The sequence below is a fragment of the Ochotona curzoniae genome, unplaced genomic scaffold (genome assembly GCF_017591425.1).
Source record: "Ochotona curzoniae isolate NIBS_2020 unplaced genomic scaffold, NIBS_Ocur_1.0 contig_4148, whole genome shotgun sequence".
NCBI lineage: Eukaryota > Metazoa > Chordata > Mammalia > Lagomorpha > Ochotonidae > Ochotona > Ochotona curzoniae.
In genome coordinates this window covers 8,744,604-8,760,050 of record NW_024466146.1, presented here as the reverse complement: position 1 = coordinate 8,760,050, position 15,447 = coordinate 8,744,604, and the positions used below count along the sequence as shown (strand labels likewise).

General features: G+C 35.5%; 1 protein-coding gene across 1 annotated transcript in view; it reads left to right on the top strand.

Annotated features, from left to right (window-relative positions):
• Window positions 1-743: 743 nt before the first annotated feature.
• ERBB4 (erb-b2 receptor tyrosine kinase 4) overlaps window positions 744-15,447 on the top strand; it is a 472,537-nt gene continuing 457,833 nt past the window's right edge. The window contains exons 1-2 of the mRNA XM_040984395.1: window positions 744-758; window positions 2,633-2,819. Of these exons, the coding sequence (XP_040840329.1) occupies window positions 744-758; window positions 2,633-2,819 (202 nt within the window). The remainder of the gene's footprint in view (window positions 759-2,632; window positions 2,820-15,447) is intronic.

Genomic DNA, 15,447 nt, shown 5'->3' with positions numbered 1-15,447 from the left:
GAATAGTACTTGAAAGGGAGGGCATGTAGAGCTGCAGGCTGGCTTCTTTCAGGCAGGTACAAGTTCAAATACACGTGGTGAACTAATAATGTGTGACAGTGCTGACCTCTCCTAGGTCTCTTCTTTTGCCCTAAGCTTTCATCTCTTCACCTGTAGGCACTCAGTGTCTCAAGAATACCCAAGTGTCTCATATTTTCCAATGTAATGCTGGAAATGAGTAATTTCCCGAGTCCCATTTATCTTCATATCCGTCTTTGCTCAATCAGAATTTTACTCTCCCAAGTTACTGTTGGTTAGTGTGCTTGCCTGCAGAAATGTGAGAATTGAAGCCAGAGTACAATAGTACACCAACAAATTTTATTTTTTTATAGTATACTTTAGGCTTCTCAAGAACTACCAAATAACGTTTATCCTCTCACTTTAGGTAAATCTGTATCTCGAACTAGATAGTCACGTGCGATTTTAGGTCTCTTTTGACCTCAGAGGTATGATGGAATGGAGAGAGACAAACCCCAGCCTGGGGCTTCTCCTCCGTTCCGTTCTGTTCTGTGTTGTTAGAGATCTTGCATGAAAGTAGCATGCATTCTGACCTACACATCTGGGAGCTGTACACGTGCCTTGGAAATGTCTGCATCTGGACCACCTATTTTACTAGGTAGATGCATGTAGGTGATAGAGTCTGGGGATTGACCTGAACTAGTGGATCTCCAGCCAAATGAGGGCTTGGGGTCAGGAAGGTGAAGATGGCTTTCCCAGAGGTAAAGGATATTGCCAGGGAAGGGCCATAGCACTCAACAAATCCTTGTTGGCCTCTTATTGTCAAGTGAGACAAAAAAGAGTGAATAAATAAGTGTTTTGATTTTGTAAAGCGATATGCTGGGAGTAGGAGGAGTGTATTATACATGCTAAATGTGACAAACATATCCATTATATGTTAAAAGGTAAAAATCATGAAAGTGGATTGACTGCAGGGGAGATAAGGAAAGTTGGACAGATGGGAAAATAAAAGGTTTCCGTTTTCAACAGGTACATGTCAATGCCACACATCCAAGTGAGGATGCTGAGTAGGCAGTCGATGTAAGCTTAAAGTTTAGAGGAGATTTACAGAATAAAAATGGAACATTGACAGTCCTCAAACTGGATGAGATCACTTAGGGAGCAAGAGTGAAGAAAGAAATAAACAAAGCAAAATTAAACACTCAAAATGCAAGCACAGGGGCATCTGAAATGAAAAGGCTCAGAATATCCAGAAGCAATGTACTTTAGAACATTATATACTTTCAGTTTCTATAAACAATATATATGCATGTGGGGGTGCATGTTGTTACGTATTATTATGATATTGTTTACTGAAAATTTTGAAGCTATCTTTGCAAAACTGTCAAGTCTCACAAATCCTCAAGTAATTGTATGCAACTAAATTTAAATAGTAGAAAGTTTTAAAAAAAGTTTATAAAGGATTTAGGGGCAATAATAAGCTCTGAATGTGTGTTGTTTCTGTGTATGTGTTCTCTAGAGTTGTACATATCTACACATATAAGTACTAAAACTAACATAGTAGATCTTAATTTTCTTATTTGAGAAAAGGAGAATGAGAGAGACCTCATTAGCTGGCTAAGTGTCTATGTTCTGCAATAGCCAGGGCTAGGTGGGGCTGAATTTGGGAGTTGGGTGTGACATCTAGGTTCCCTGATTAGGTGGCAGGAGTATAATGACTTAAGCCACCACTGATGCTGCCAAGAGTCAGTACTGGCAGGAATTTATAGCGAGGAATCAAAGGTATAAATGAAACCCAGGCATTCCAATGTGGAATGCAGGTTTCTTAATTGCTAGGCTAAACTCTTGTCCCATAGACACTTAAAATTAACCCTTAACCTGAAAACTAGCACAGGTTTATTGCACTTATGATATTTTTTTATCTATTTGCTTTTTATTGTAAAGCTTGATTGATAGATGGATTCATCTCATTATAGTCAGTCGATGAAAAGTCAATGCATTCTTCAAATCTCAAGTGTTCATGAATCAAGCCTCCGTAAGAGGTTGATTATTTATGACAACCTGAGAGTCACTGTCCCCTCTGTCACTGTTATTGGTACTGCCCATAAACAATGAAGGCTTAATCCCCACTATACTTACCTTAGGGCCTCAGGATACAAGAATTAACCTACAAAGAAAAGTTATTGTCCTACAAGGCTGGGAGACACTCCAGAGGAAACAGGATGGACTTGTGAAAATCCCAGATGAACCTAGAGAGAAGAAGAGAGTGGAGTGGAGGGAACTTTGGGGAGGGAGAAGGAGAGCCCACTGCAAACTAAATTGTATCAAAAAACAATAAAAAAAATCTCAAGTGTGAAAAATAGGTCATAAACTATCAGTTATTTTATTGTAAGCACACCCATGATATTTTTGAAGAAACATACCTAATGTGTCATGTGAGATTCTAACCCTATCCAGTCGTGTACCAGCACATTAATATAAATGTGATGTACAGTAAAAGTGTGAAAGTTAGTGTACCGAAGCTCAAATTAAAAAATTGTAATTAGTTTGCTAACTTTTATCTACTTGATTGTATAACAGGTGGGCAAATTAGTGTTAATTTAAAAAAACCAAGCAATTGTTTGTGTCTTTTCAGTCTATTCGAGAAGTCACCGGCTATGTCTTAGTAGCTCTTAACCAGTTCCGCTACCTGCCTCTGGAGAATCTACGCATTATTCGTGGGACAAAGCTCTATGAGGATCGATATGCGTTGGCAGTATTTCTAAACTACAGGAAAGATGGAAACTTTGGGCTTCAGCAACTTGGATTAAAGAACTTGACAGGTAAGAAAAATATCCCAAACAGCAAGACTTTTATTATTTATATGATAGAATATACAAATGCGTGTAAGTTACTGCAGTAAATGTCAGATTGAGGAACCTTCTAAGGCATTTAAATTTCTGCTATTTCTGAGCAACGATGCCCTGTGGTCCCCTTGCTTTTATTTACTGATTTACCAAATGCATTTTGATACTTTAATGTTGTATCTCAGCTGAACAGAAGTGCACTCTAAGGAAATGCTCAGTGACTGAGAACTAAGATAGGAAGCAGGCTTACGAATGCTGTGTTTGGTGGTTTCAGGTGAACAGTGGACCGTATCATCAAAGCTCCACAGTAGCACTGTCGCTCCTGCTCTTGTTAAAGTTCAGCAATGCACAAGCCACTATATCCAGTTCTGCTTATCTTTAGCTTGCTTTGCACAATCGTTTTACCTTCAGAAAATATTTATAATTGATTCGGTCTTGATTTATCTTATTCAGTAACTTACCAAATGTCATCAGTAATTCTTTCACATAGTGCTTAAATATCTGATTGTTGTTGTTGCAAAGATTGAAGATATGTGATGTTAGAAATCTGAAATTATCATCTGGCCATGAAAATTACTTCAGAGGAATTCATGTTGCTGGCTAGACCTTGCAATCCTATTGATATTTTTTCAGTTCTTATAGTTCATAACCCATAAAGACTCTGATGAAAAGCACTTAATCATAAAATTTCTAACCATCAATTTTGTCATACACACCTATAGAGTCAAAATGGGCTAATTCGTAGTTAAGTAGCACCTAACAGTGGGATAAAAGATAATCTAAATTAATATAATCTATATATTTCAGCCAAATGTACAGTGATTTTACTATATTTTGAATCCTCTGAGTGCTAGTTCACTGACACTAAAAAATTTAAATAATTTAGTGGTAGTACTTTAAAATAGTAAGTGAAAAATAAGGTTAATAGTGTCAGGTTATTAAAATTGTTTATTTCATTTATGGCATATGTAAAGTAAATATTTCTAAGTCATTTAGTTTGAGCCAAGATCTGAGATAAAACCAGAATATTTAGGTACCAAAAATAATCACGATTATATGACTTATTTGTACCTAATTGCTCTAGGGTTGATGAAATGCTCATCAGTGAAAATTGTTCAGAATTTATAAATTCATCCACAGCATCTTTTTCTTGCTACCCAAAGATATTTCTTCTACCAAAGAATGAGATTTTTGACTAAATTGCTACTTACATGGAAACAATCATAGTAGGAAGGACTGTGGAATTGAAATGGGGAGAAAAAAGGATTATTGAAATTAGGACTCTAAAAATGTGAAATGGATAAAATTTGCATACGAAGCACTGAGTTTTCTTCCTGATTGTCTTATGATTATATTAGAAGAAAAATGCTAGTGAATAAATTTATTTTCAGACTTTTTATAATACTTGGATGCTCTCATGATACTTGAATCCTGTGTATATTCCGAAAGTTCTGGCATTTCAAAAATCCTTCCATACAAATATAAAAAGTGTCTCAAGAGTTTTCACATTTCTTTGTTATTAAATGTTATTAAAAAGAGTTGCCCAACTAAAAGTTTGACATCTACAGCACATGCATGCAGTGAGCTTAACATGTCTTACTTAAAATCATGATAAAACATAAGACTGTTATTTCAAAGCTAAAATGTTGATCATGCCTGAAAGCCTTGTGGCATTTTCTTTTCCAGCATTAGAAATGCATAAATGATAATGGTTAAGAGAATAAGTAGTTAAGTTGATTATTTTTAAAAGGTACTTGTTCAAGTTCTATTAGCTTCTATTTTAAATGTTTTCAATATTAGTATGAAAAAGGTACAAAATTAAGAAAATTTAGAAATTCTTCAGTTATTTTATTAAGTAAGTTAAAATTGTATGCCGCACTTACTCTGTAAGAGAGGTGGTTTAGGTTCACTGAACCTACCAATGTATTCTGTTTAGTGTCACTAAACTCTGACAGAGCCCTGCACTCCATTTGAGTCTCCCATGTAGGTTGCAAGGACCCAAGTACTTGAACCATCATCTGTTGCCTTCCTGGGCATATTAATGGGAATCTGAAGGGGAAGCTGAACAGTGGAGACTTGAGCCAGTGCTCCAATATTGGAACACATGTTGTAAGTGGTAGCTTAATATGCTGAGCCACAAAACCAACCTCTAATATTCGTTGTTTGTTTTCTTTTGCAAACGTTGCAGAAAACAAAGTGATATTCTAATCAATTTATATTATGTTAAAGGTAATGGACCTAGATGGGCCCTAAATTTATCTGATAATATAAAGAGCTGGTGAGAGGGGATAAGAATAAGAAAAATTTCTGTGTATCAAAATATCTCATGGTACTTACCTATATTGTATTGAATTTCTAACCTGGTTCTTTTAAAGGACCAACCATGCCAACATAATTTGGTGTCTTGCTAGAAATGGAAAATCTTGGGTACCATCAGAGACCTGTTTAATGAATAACTCTAAGAATGGAGCAGAGAGCAACATGTGTTTAAAGTATTCCTCTGGTGATTTTTATCATTACTAAAGTTTGAGAATCACTGTTGTCATTAAGTAAAAAGTATGTTGCCAGATTGGTAGCATAACATCTGGTCAACCTCTTCACACATATCTGATGTAAATAATTTTCAATAATTTGATATTTTGTGGAGTAAGTGCATGGATGGTTCACAAGCAGAAGGATTTTTGATTGAACGGAAATAAATACACCCTAGTTTGGTGTGGAAATGTGGTTAACAAAACAACTCAAAGATGAGGAACATACTTGAAATACATCTTTTCTGTCATCATTTTATCAAATTGAAGGCTTGGTATCATGATAAGCCATCTCCAGAAAAATGATAATTCCTAATTTTTTTCTGTAAAATTTTATTTTAAAGCACTTCTAATATTTAAATAGCAAATGATAGCTGTGGGGAATGGGGATGTGTATAGCATTAAAATCAAGAATTCTGAGATTACTGTATTAAGAATTTTGAGATTAGTGTATCAAGGTTGTAGATAATATGGTTTATCATGAAGTCTTTCCTTGAGTGCTTTGGTGGGTGCATTGGCATTAGAATAGCATGCCTTTAGAGCAGTATATTTGCTTCCTGCAAACTCTTGTTGTTTTTGTGTAAAACATATACCTGGGTAAGCTGTGGACTATCATGTACAATTGTTAATGGTTAGATGATCCTTATACATAGAAAATTAGTTCCCATCTTGAACGCTGTTATTAATTAGCTTGATGCTCATCAAAAGCTATCCCCTTGACAAAGATGTTACTGCAGATCTTATGTAGATACTTTCTTGTTGGCTGTGTTCTAAGATAAGAACATGCTTCACACCTATTTTTCTGAATAAATAGAAAAACTTATTTTATTGTTGCCACTCATATTATCTACTTGTTTGTGGGGTAAGAGTAGAGAAGAGGCTGGTCGCAGACTAGAGTTGACTACACAAATCTGATAGAGAAATTTGGAAAACTCTTAATGCCCTATGACACTGGCTCCGCCTTTTCTGGCCAGGGGAAAGACTATCCTAAACATAGTGTGTACCTCAGACACGCCATCATTTCAGTCCCCAGACCGCTGGAAATGTACTACTGCAGGTGAGCATGGCAGAGAAGAGAGGAGCATACCCTTTGCTCTGGTAAGGTCACTAGCTTGTGGTTCCGGTTTTTATCAACGAACTTTGATGTTGATATCCTGCTGATATTTCAAATCAACTGATACTTGATCGGTATTCTTATTCAAAAATTCCTGTTCAAATCAATACTTCATATTACACATAAAACTCTGGAAGCTTCACTGATATTCACTGATCTGACCAAAAAGTAAAGAGCAGTTTTATTATACTGGGCATTGAAATCCACTAATGTTTTCTTGTTTTTGTAGTTTATAAACAACTTTATACTTATTCTTTGCTGAAGATTCTTCTCTCTCCACAACTCAAATCATAATCTAATAAAAATGATTAACTACACACTCCATTCATGATAATATTCATAACATTTTAAATAAAGACAAAAATCCACAAACTTGTGCTTATAAAAATGTACTGAGCTCAACTTTTTGTAAATATATATTTTTCCAAACTCAGATTCCACCTACTGAAAAGACAGTCTCATAACTTATATAAGGAAAATTCAAATGCCTTAAGATTAAATTGAGTAACATATTAAATTTATTTTTGCAATTCCATAATCCTTATTGTAAAGGATACTTTATATTTGCTGGATTCTGACCATGTAAAAATAAAATAAAATGCTCATTCCAGGAGTTATGACATCTGAATAATACAACATTTGACATACCTTTCTTCATAGGTTATTCACCTTCTTATATATCTTTTTAAATTGGTTATTAATTAAGATAAAATATTAAGGTAAAAGTGAATGCCTGAAGCTTATAAAAATCCTCTGACATTGTTCAGTCTGGTTTAATTAAATTACTTACAAAATTTGACAGACCACCTGTAATCAACTGAGTATGATCACGAATGTGGACAAGAGTCAAAACTATCTGGCCAAACCCCTGAACCACCACCTGAAGTTTGCTTCTCTCAGAGGCAGTTTCTTTGTCTTGAAGCTGTGAAGATGATTCTGGGTCACAGTGTTGTTACTGGCAATATAGAAATGAAGCAGGGAACTTCTTAGCTGCACATCTTTTATGTAGCAAATACTTGGGAAACCTTCATTCTCTTTGCATCTATTTTGGTTAAACTTTGCTCTATATCAGAACACCAAAACTATTCGTATCTGTTTCTACAAATTTACTTAGATTCCTATTGCTTTCCTGAGATGTTGGATGGACTCAGACTCAAAGAGCCTCCGTGTTGTTCTGTCTTTTCTGATGTGACCTGGATACTACTTTATGTATGAGATGGGTTCCTCTGTCAGTGACAGCCTGAGGCTTATCTTTTCTCTCTCGGGAAGAGAGCTGTGTTCACCACCTCACAGCAGTTCTTTCAGCCTTTTAGCCTCTCTGGCCAGCACCTGTTGCCCGGAGTCCTTCATTTCAAATCTCCACCATCGTATTTCACCCTTGATTGGCTCTGACATCTGTCTTGCCCCAGACAAGGGACTTACCGGTACTTAGTTCTTTCTCTGACACTAGAGCTAGTAAGCATTCTTAAACTGCTCAGCAAAATTATGCTTCAACACTATTAACTGCTAAATACTAAAATGAAAATAGACACAAGACAGCTGAATAGTGCCCTATAGCCATTTTAAGGTGTATAGAAGCAGGTAGTATGTAAACTAAAATTGAAATGTCAATGAAGTAGTCACAGGATGTGGTTAAGAGCTTGCATTTGGTTAAGAACTTGCATATTGGTTACTCAATACCATGTCAATTAATTCCATAATGTTGTAAATTGTTGTTAATGGTATGTTGGGGCTTTTATTGGTCGGGATGATATTCTGCCAGCTCTACCTTCAGACCAGAGATGGTCTCCCCAAGAAACCGTTGAATTTATCTGGACAGTAAGATACTGGACTCTAAGCTTGGTATATGCTTATAATGAAAGACTCTTGACTGGATTTGAACTTTAATACTGCAACAAGGTGGAGGAATCCACCTTGGGGGGCGGTGTGGGGAGTGGTTGGGGGAATCCCAGAGCCTATGAAACTGTGTCATATAATGCAATGTAATCAATAATAAAAAAGAAAGGCGTTAGGAATGTTTGAGTGGGTTCAGTCAGTCTAGTTCAGGGAATGTTACTACATAGAATGCTTGACAAAGCTATTACTTACATTCATGTTAGAAGAAGTAATCAAGATATGGTGATATCTGCAGTTAAAAAGTCCAAGATCCTCAGACTACTTCTAATTTAATAAACTGCTTGGAAAATGAGTGTTCACAGCTAACCCACAGTGAGTATTATATGATTCAGGTTGAATCATTGAAAAATTGGCAAAGTGTTCTACATAAGGGGATTCTTACATGAGGTGCACTATTTCTAAAAATGATACTGTAACCAGTGTTTGCAAAAAATATTGTTTTCTTGCCATTAACAGTATGTATTGACTAGAAGGAGAAAGGATTGATGCATCAATGTCCGTGCATGAAAGAAGAATGCATTTCAAAGGACGAAGTGTTGCAATTGTTAGAGCAGTGAAGTATAAATGTCATCTCAGCATTTTTTTCTTGATCTTATTCCTAGCCTATGAACCAATGAGTGAATTTATGGAACTGAGTAAAGGGATATTGAGGGTTTCTTCTGCAGTGAGGAGACCCCAAATGCAGACATAAGCCCTGGGAATGAGGTTGGAGTGGGTGGTCATGGCAGAGTGAAGTTTCCAGGGAACATATTAATCCCTTCTCATTTGGCTGACGTGTTTCATGGACCCCTACGATGATCTGAACAGACAATGAAAGAGAGCTGCCATAATTTAAGTCCCATTCGGGAATCCTGAGAAAGTTCCATTCTCTGGATGGCAATTATTTAATTCTGTAGCATTCTCCAGAAAGCATTTGGAGTTGTCTCATATGGCAGGAGATTATTCTTTTCTGTTCTACAGATACACTCAAATATGTACATTTCCTCCCCTTAGAGAATAAGCACAGTATTTTCAATGAAGAAAAGTTTTAAAATCATCAGACCTCCTTTAAACCTCTTTGATTGAACAAGTGTGCTTCTTATAATCCTAAAAAAGGAGAATCTCTGCCTTTCAGGGTCACTTGTGCACATGAGAAACTGATTAGTTTTCAGCACAGATCTGTAATTTTACTCTGAGGCAAGCAGGAAATGTATCAGAATACCTGGTTCCACATCCTCCTCCCTGGACATTATCTTTGTAGGGTTTACAGACACAGAAGTGTCTCTTCATCCCCTCTCAGTCACCGAGACGCAGCAGTGCTGGGACCTGAGTCATTGGATCATTGCGCATTCTGATTTACTGCTAGAGGACTGAAAGCAGTAGGGAAAATACTTTGAAATAATCTAAATCTGTAATTTAGAGATGATGAGGAGCAGGTTTGTACAGTGCAAGTACACAAATCTCATGCAGCCTAGTGACAGATGGCAGCCCTATCACAGCACACCCTAAAATTTTCAGTTATTCAAAGTTCACAAGTAAAGCTACTTGTTGCTTTCTTCCCGCAACTACCAATGACATGAGAGTTATGCCACCATATAGCATTCAGGAATTTTACACTTAACAAAACGTCTTTAGTTTCTTTTTGTTTCATAAGCTGATATGGCAGATATCATTATTTTTTACTGCTAACCATCTATATAGACTGCATTTTTACATATTACAGATTGAGCTCTAGTTGCTAATGAAGTGTACATTGTGCCACAATCTAGGTATGCTCTCCTTCCTTTCTTTTTCTTCCAAATTGTGCCTTTCTGAGAAATGTTTAAGGTATTCTTTTTCAGAAAAGATATCAATTATAAGTCATAGTCCATTTTTATCTTTCTTTGTGTGCTGCACTAAAAAGGGACAAAGTAAAAGCTCCAACAGAAGTGTGAAAGATGGTTAAGATGAATACTGCCTTCAAAGATATTAAATGAGAACAGTGTTTTAGAAGTGACACATTGTGCTAATATGGAAAGACAGTGGAGGTTTAACAAATGTGTTGCTTCCTTGGAATCATGCTGTAATTGCTGTTGTTGTGATAGTGAAATTCTGTACCAGAGAAGCATATGAAATGAATGCAATAAAAATGGCTGAAATTTTGTAAATACTAATGATGAATGTGATTTTCCATTTATTAATATCTATCAGGAAAGAGATGAATGGTAACTTTTATGGTCAAACGCTTTTTGATATAATAATAAATGCTACTAACAAACAAGGAAATTTTAATTATCATTTTCATCCCCTTAGATTTAGCTGACTTATTGGATTTACTGGACAAAATAATGAAGTATAAATATCTCAGCATGAAGAAATAATCTATTATCCTAAGAATTTCATTTGCATTTTTGGCTCCTTTATTAAAAAAATTAAATAATTGCTTTTTAGAGGGAGAAGAGGGAAATGAGAGAGAGCCAGTGAAAGGGAAAGAACAGGAAGGGAGCTAGGAAGGAATGAGAGAGTAAGGAACAGAAACGGAGTCTGATGACCGGATGGGTTCCTGTTCACTTTCCCAATATCGTCAATGGAAGGACTAAGCCATGGCTGTCCCTTGTGGTAACCTGATTCCCATTTACTTCAGTAAAGAGCATTACCTTCGCAGAGCCTACCCTGGCAAGAATCTGGAGTCAGGAGCCAGAGTTGGGTATCATTGCAAGGTATCAGCATGAAAGGAAGATCTATCTTCTTTACAGTCTGCCTAGATTTTCAACACAAGTCTAGCTTTCATAAGATTTTCCCTTCTTCACTCTATAGATTATGATCTTCTTAGGATGTATTATATAAGAAACCAAGTCAGACTGTGCTGGTTATTGATTCATAACCCTAACAATATTCAGTATTTACAAAGAAAAGTGAAGAAAGTCATGGTCCATAATATTTTTCTTCTTGCTGAGACCATTTACTTTACTCAGTTTTATTCACTCACTATTGCAAATTAAAGATTTCAAATTGTAATATTAATAATATTAAGGAAAGCTGACATCAGAAAGACCGTTATGGATTACAGTCTACTATGAAATATAGGGACCTGAAGTTTTCATCAAGTCTTTACAGATATTCTTGAACTTGTGACTAAGTTGTTATGTTTCATGTTTTGTGGGCGTCTATGCCACATTTCAATGAATATGTAGGTACAACATAAACTGGTCAAAGTTGCCAACTGGAAATTCCGCTTCCTTTTCTCCTCCGTGTGATTGGTGTCTTCTGCCTCCCGCTCCTCTTTTCTGGGTATTCAAGCACTAATTGCTTCAATATTGCGAAATATCATCCCATCATGGTGCTGTGGAGGACATCTAACTGCTTTCTGTCATCTGAAATCTTTCTTCTGGCCTCTTGGTGTCGCTTTCTTACCCTCTAGTAATCACTATTCTAAGGTAAGATCGACTGTTTTTCATTTCTGTATATGATCTATTTCATCTTTTTGACTCTGTCCCATTTTATTTAGCATGATGACTCCTAGTTCTATCCATTTTGCTACAAATGTCAGAACTTACTTATTTCTGTGGCTGCATAGCCACAGAATGTATGTATATATAGCATGTTTTTTATCCTGGACACTTAGGTTGAATTCATTCCTTGGGTATTTTGGGTAGTTCTACTTACTTTTACTATTGTAAATGCGTTTACTTAAAAGGCAGAATGACAAGTTTGAGTGGAGGGACAGAGTGAGAGAGGGAGACAGAGAGAATGAGATTTACTGTAGTTAACTCACAACTGGACCAGACCAAAGCAAGGATCCTAGAGCACCATCCAGCTTTCTTTTCTTTTTCTATTCTTTTTTTGTAAGATTTATTTATTTTTGTTGGAAAGTTAAGATTTACAGAGAGAAGGGGAGACAGAGAGAAAGATCTTTCATCTGCTGGGTCATTTCCCCCAAGTGGCCACAACTGATCTGATGCTTGCTTCAGCCTAGCCCATCGTGCACAGGTCGTGTCTTTTGATCCAGTCCTCATGTAAGTTAGTTAGTATTGTGGTCAATTTGCCTGGCCTGCATCCTGCCATGGCTCTCACACCTTCCATATTATTTGAGGTTGTTTTTTATTTATGAAACAAATATTTTTAAAATCTTCTACATTATTTTAAGTTAAAGGCCAATGAAGATCTTAATTTCCTTTTATGAAAGCAAAAGAAGTTGGAGAGTTTCATAGAATCTGGAGTCAAGAGGGGATTTATAGTTTGTTTAGTCCCTTTCTCTGAGTTTTAGAGTTTGTAAATAATTACTCAAGATGAGTTTTTATTCTATCTAAATCTTGTGATATTTCAGCTGTATTATTCAAAAAATATGATATTTAAAGATGCCAGAAAGGAGATAACAATTCATAATGTTCCAAAAATGTACATGCTTAATTTATTTAGATAGGTACATTCTGATTTACCATTAGGCTGAAAATTAAATACTACAAATGTAACATTCAGGTGTAACTCAATTGTTGTCTTGTTTTTATGAGACCATCCTTTATTCTTTGAATTTATGTTTTGCACCTTTGTCAAGAATGTTTGGCTATGCTGTGTGCATTTGTTTCTGAACTCTACTAAACTCTCTAATATTGCAGTGTCCAATGTGACTGTCTGTGGATTCCATATTATTTGTAGCCATATAGTAAGTCTTAAAATCAAGTGATACCCTTCCATTAATGTTGTTTTTTAAAATGTTTAAGTTATCTTAGTTCTTTTGCATTTCAGTAATAATTTTAGAACAAGCTTGCTGGTAACCACCCAATCATAATCCAGGCTCAACAGATATTTATAAAGCAATGTAATTTTATGTCAGCTTTATAGTCTTGTTTAAAGATTACTGTTTAGTTTAGTATATTTTACAAAGAAATGAAGGACAATAAATTAAAGCAGTGAAGTATTTCACATACCTAAAGACACAACTCTTACACAGAATAATGAGAAAAATTAAATGAAGAAAGTGAACATCTATGTCGTTACTGTTGTTGTTCACATGATGCGTGGTTGACCTTCACATGTATGCGTTGCAGTCGCTGTGTAGTTAGACATTACATGTCATGATCATAAATCTTTGTGATTTAAATTGTGTCATACTTTACACAGCAACTCATAGTGCTCAGGGTAATGAATGAATCAAACATTTGTGTTTGGCTCAAATACCTCTTAAAATATTGAGAAAACCTAATTATAGGTGAATAAGTACATTAAAGGTCACAGTATAGGCTATCAACTCTTTTGAGATTATATTAAGGGTTATCACAATATAATTTTCAGATATATTTAATGTGTCTACTTGCATTAGTAAAGGCAGTGAATTCTGTTGTTACGTTTGGTTGATCATTAAATATCCAATATCTTTGAAAAAGTTAAAACAATAATGTTGCCTAAATCACTTTGACTATTCAGTGTATTGTGGATACATGCAGATCTTAGTACCATGCTTTCTAGTTCTCTAAAAAAAAAAAATACGGATTGCATTGAATTGGTAAGCTGTTTTGGAAAGAATAATTTTGACAACACTGATTCTTCCACTTCGTGAGAATAGAATAGCTTCTCATGTTTTGTGTCCCTTTATTCTTGTCAGCAGTAATTTTTAGTTTTTTCATTATACAGTTTTCACTTCTCTGTGTCATCCAGCTTGTAGAGAAATCCCTGTGTAAAAAAATAGTAACAATGTTAGTGAGATTAAAAAAGGAAAACACACTCAAAAACCAATCCATGTCTGTAATGTTTGCTTAGGAGGCTTCTCTCATTGCTGCCATTAAGTAGTCATCAAAAGTTCTGAGACTTACAAACATGGGGTAAAAAGTCACAAGTACTTTTGGGAGGGCAAATGCATACAAATGGATTTTGGGGATAAAGTTCTTACAATTTAACCCAAGAATGCAAATTTAGCCTGGGTATGTTGATTTGTGATTACAGGTTAATCGTATGTGTTCTAGATGGAACCTTAATTTACTAGATTGTGGAAATAACACTCATGACAGTCTTCTAGTCCTAGTAACATTAAATACTAATATGGGCCTCTTCTTGAAAATTCATAGTTTGAAATTCAGTATCAGCATTGAAACAAAGAAGGGAAATTTGAAGCCTCTTAAATTTTGTGCCTCAGTAAACTCCTCTGAAAGTGAATATTAAATGAAAAAAAAATTGCATGGAAGCTGTGTAGTACAGCGATTGGTGCTAAAAAAATGAGTTTTCTTCCTGATTTCTCTTGCATTGTGCGATTTCTAATAGGGTAACGAAATTAAAGAATAGTAAATCGTTAGTTAATTCTGCCCATAAGTACATAGAAGTACTCTTTCTTGGTTCTTTAAATGGAAAATATTATTTTAATAAAATATAGCCTCATTAGAAATTGAAAGACTCACATTTTCATCACCTTTATGTGTACCTTAAATGAACCACCTGATACCTCTGAGTGGAAGCTCCAAATTGAATAAAACAGGAATTTTAAAGTTTGTTTTCCTCCTCATTTAATCCTATTTTTAATAATACTCACCTTAATAATTATCTTTCTGGCAAAATATCAAGGCTAAACGCACACCACATTTTCTTAATGCTAACTGAGTATGTAGTACTAACCTTTCCAGTTCAGCGGACAGTGGTATTCTCTTTTATCTCTGAACACCTGGAGACCGAAATCTGAAGAGTTCATAAGAAAAGAATGCAACTCCATGCGCATATATAGGAGCTTTTATTAGGATTTCATTGCTCAGTGTGTATGCATTTTCTGGCAGATGTATAACAATGTATAATATGAATAGTTTCCAGTTGCATCTACACGTAGCTGTGCGTCATTAGAGATCAACCCACTCTCCTTTAGCAAATTATTTTATTTTCCTAGTAAACCTCAAAAGGAAAATGACAAACTTTGGATGACTTTTAGGGAGAAAAATAGAGCATGAGCTGAGCAACAAAATCAATTTAGTTGGTTTTCAGTACTGACTTAAGGCTCAGGTTCCCCAGTGGTGCCAAGAAAGTCTTCATTGTTGTTCATTTCTTAATTTCTTAGTCCTTCTCTCCAAGTACTCAGATATCCCTGCTGGATAGAGCTACCCATTCAGCCTCAAATCTGTTTCCCCTG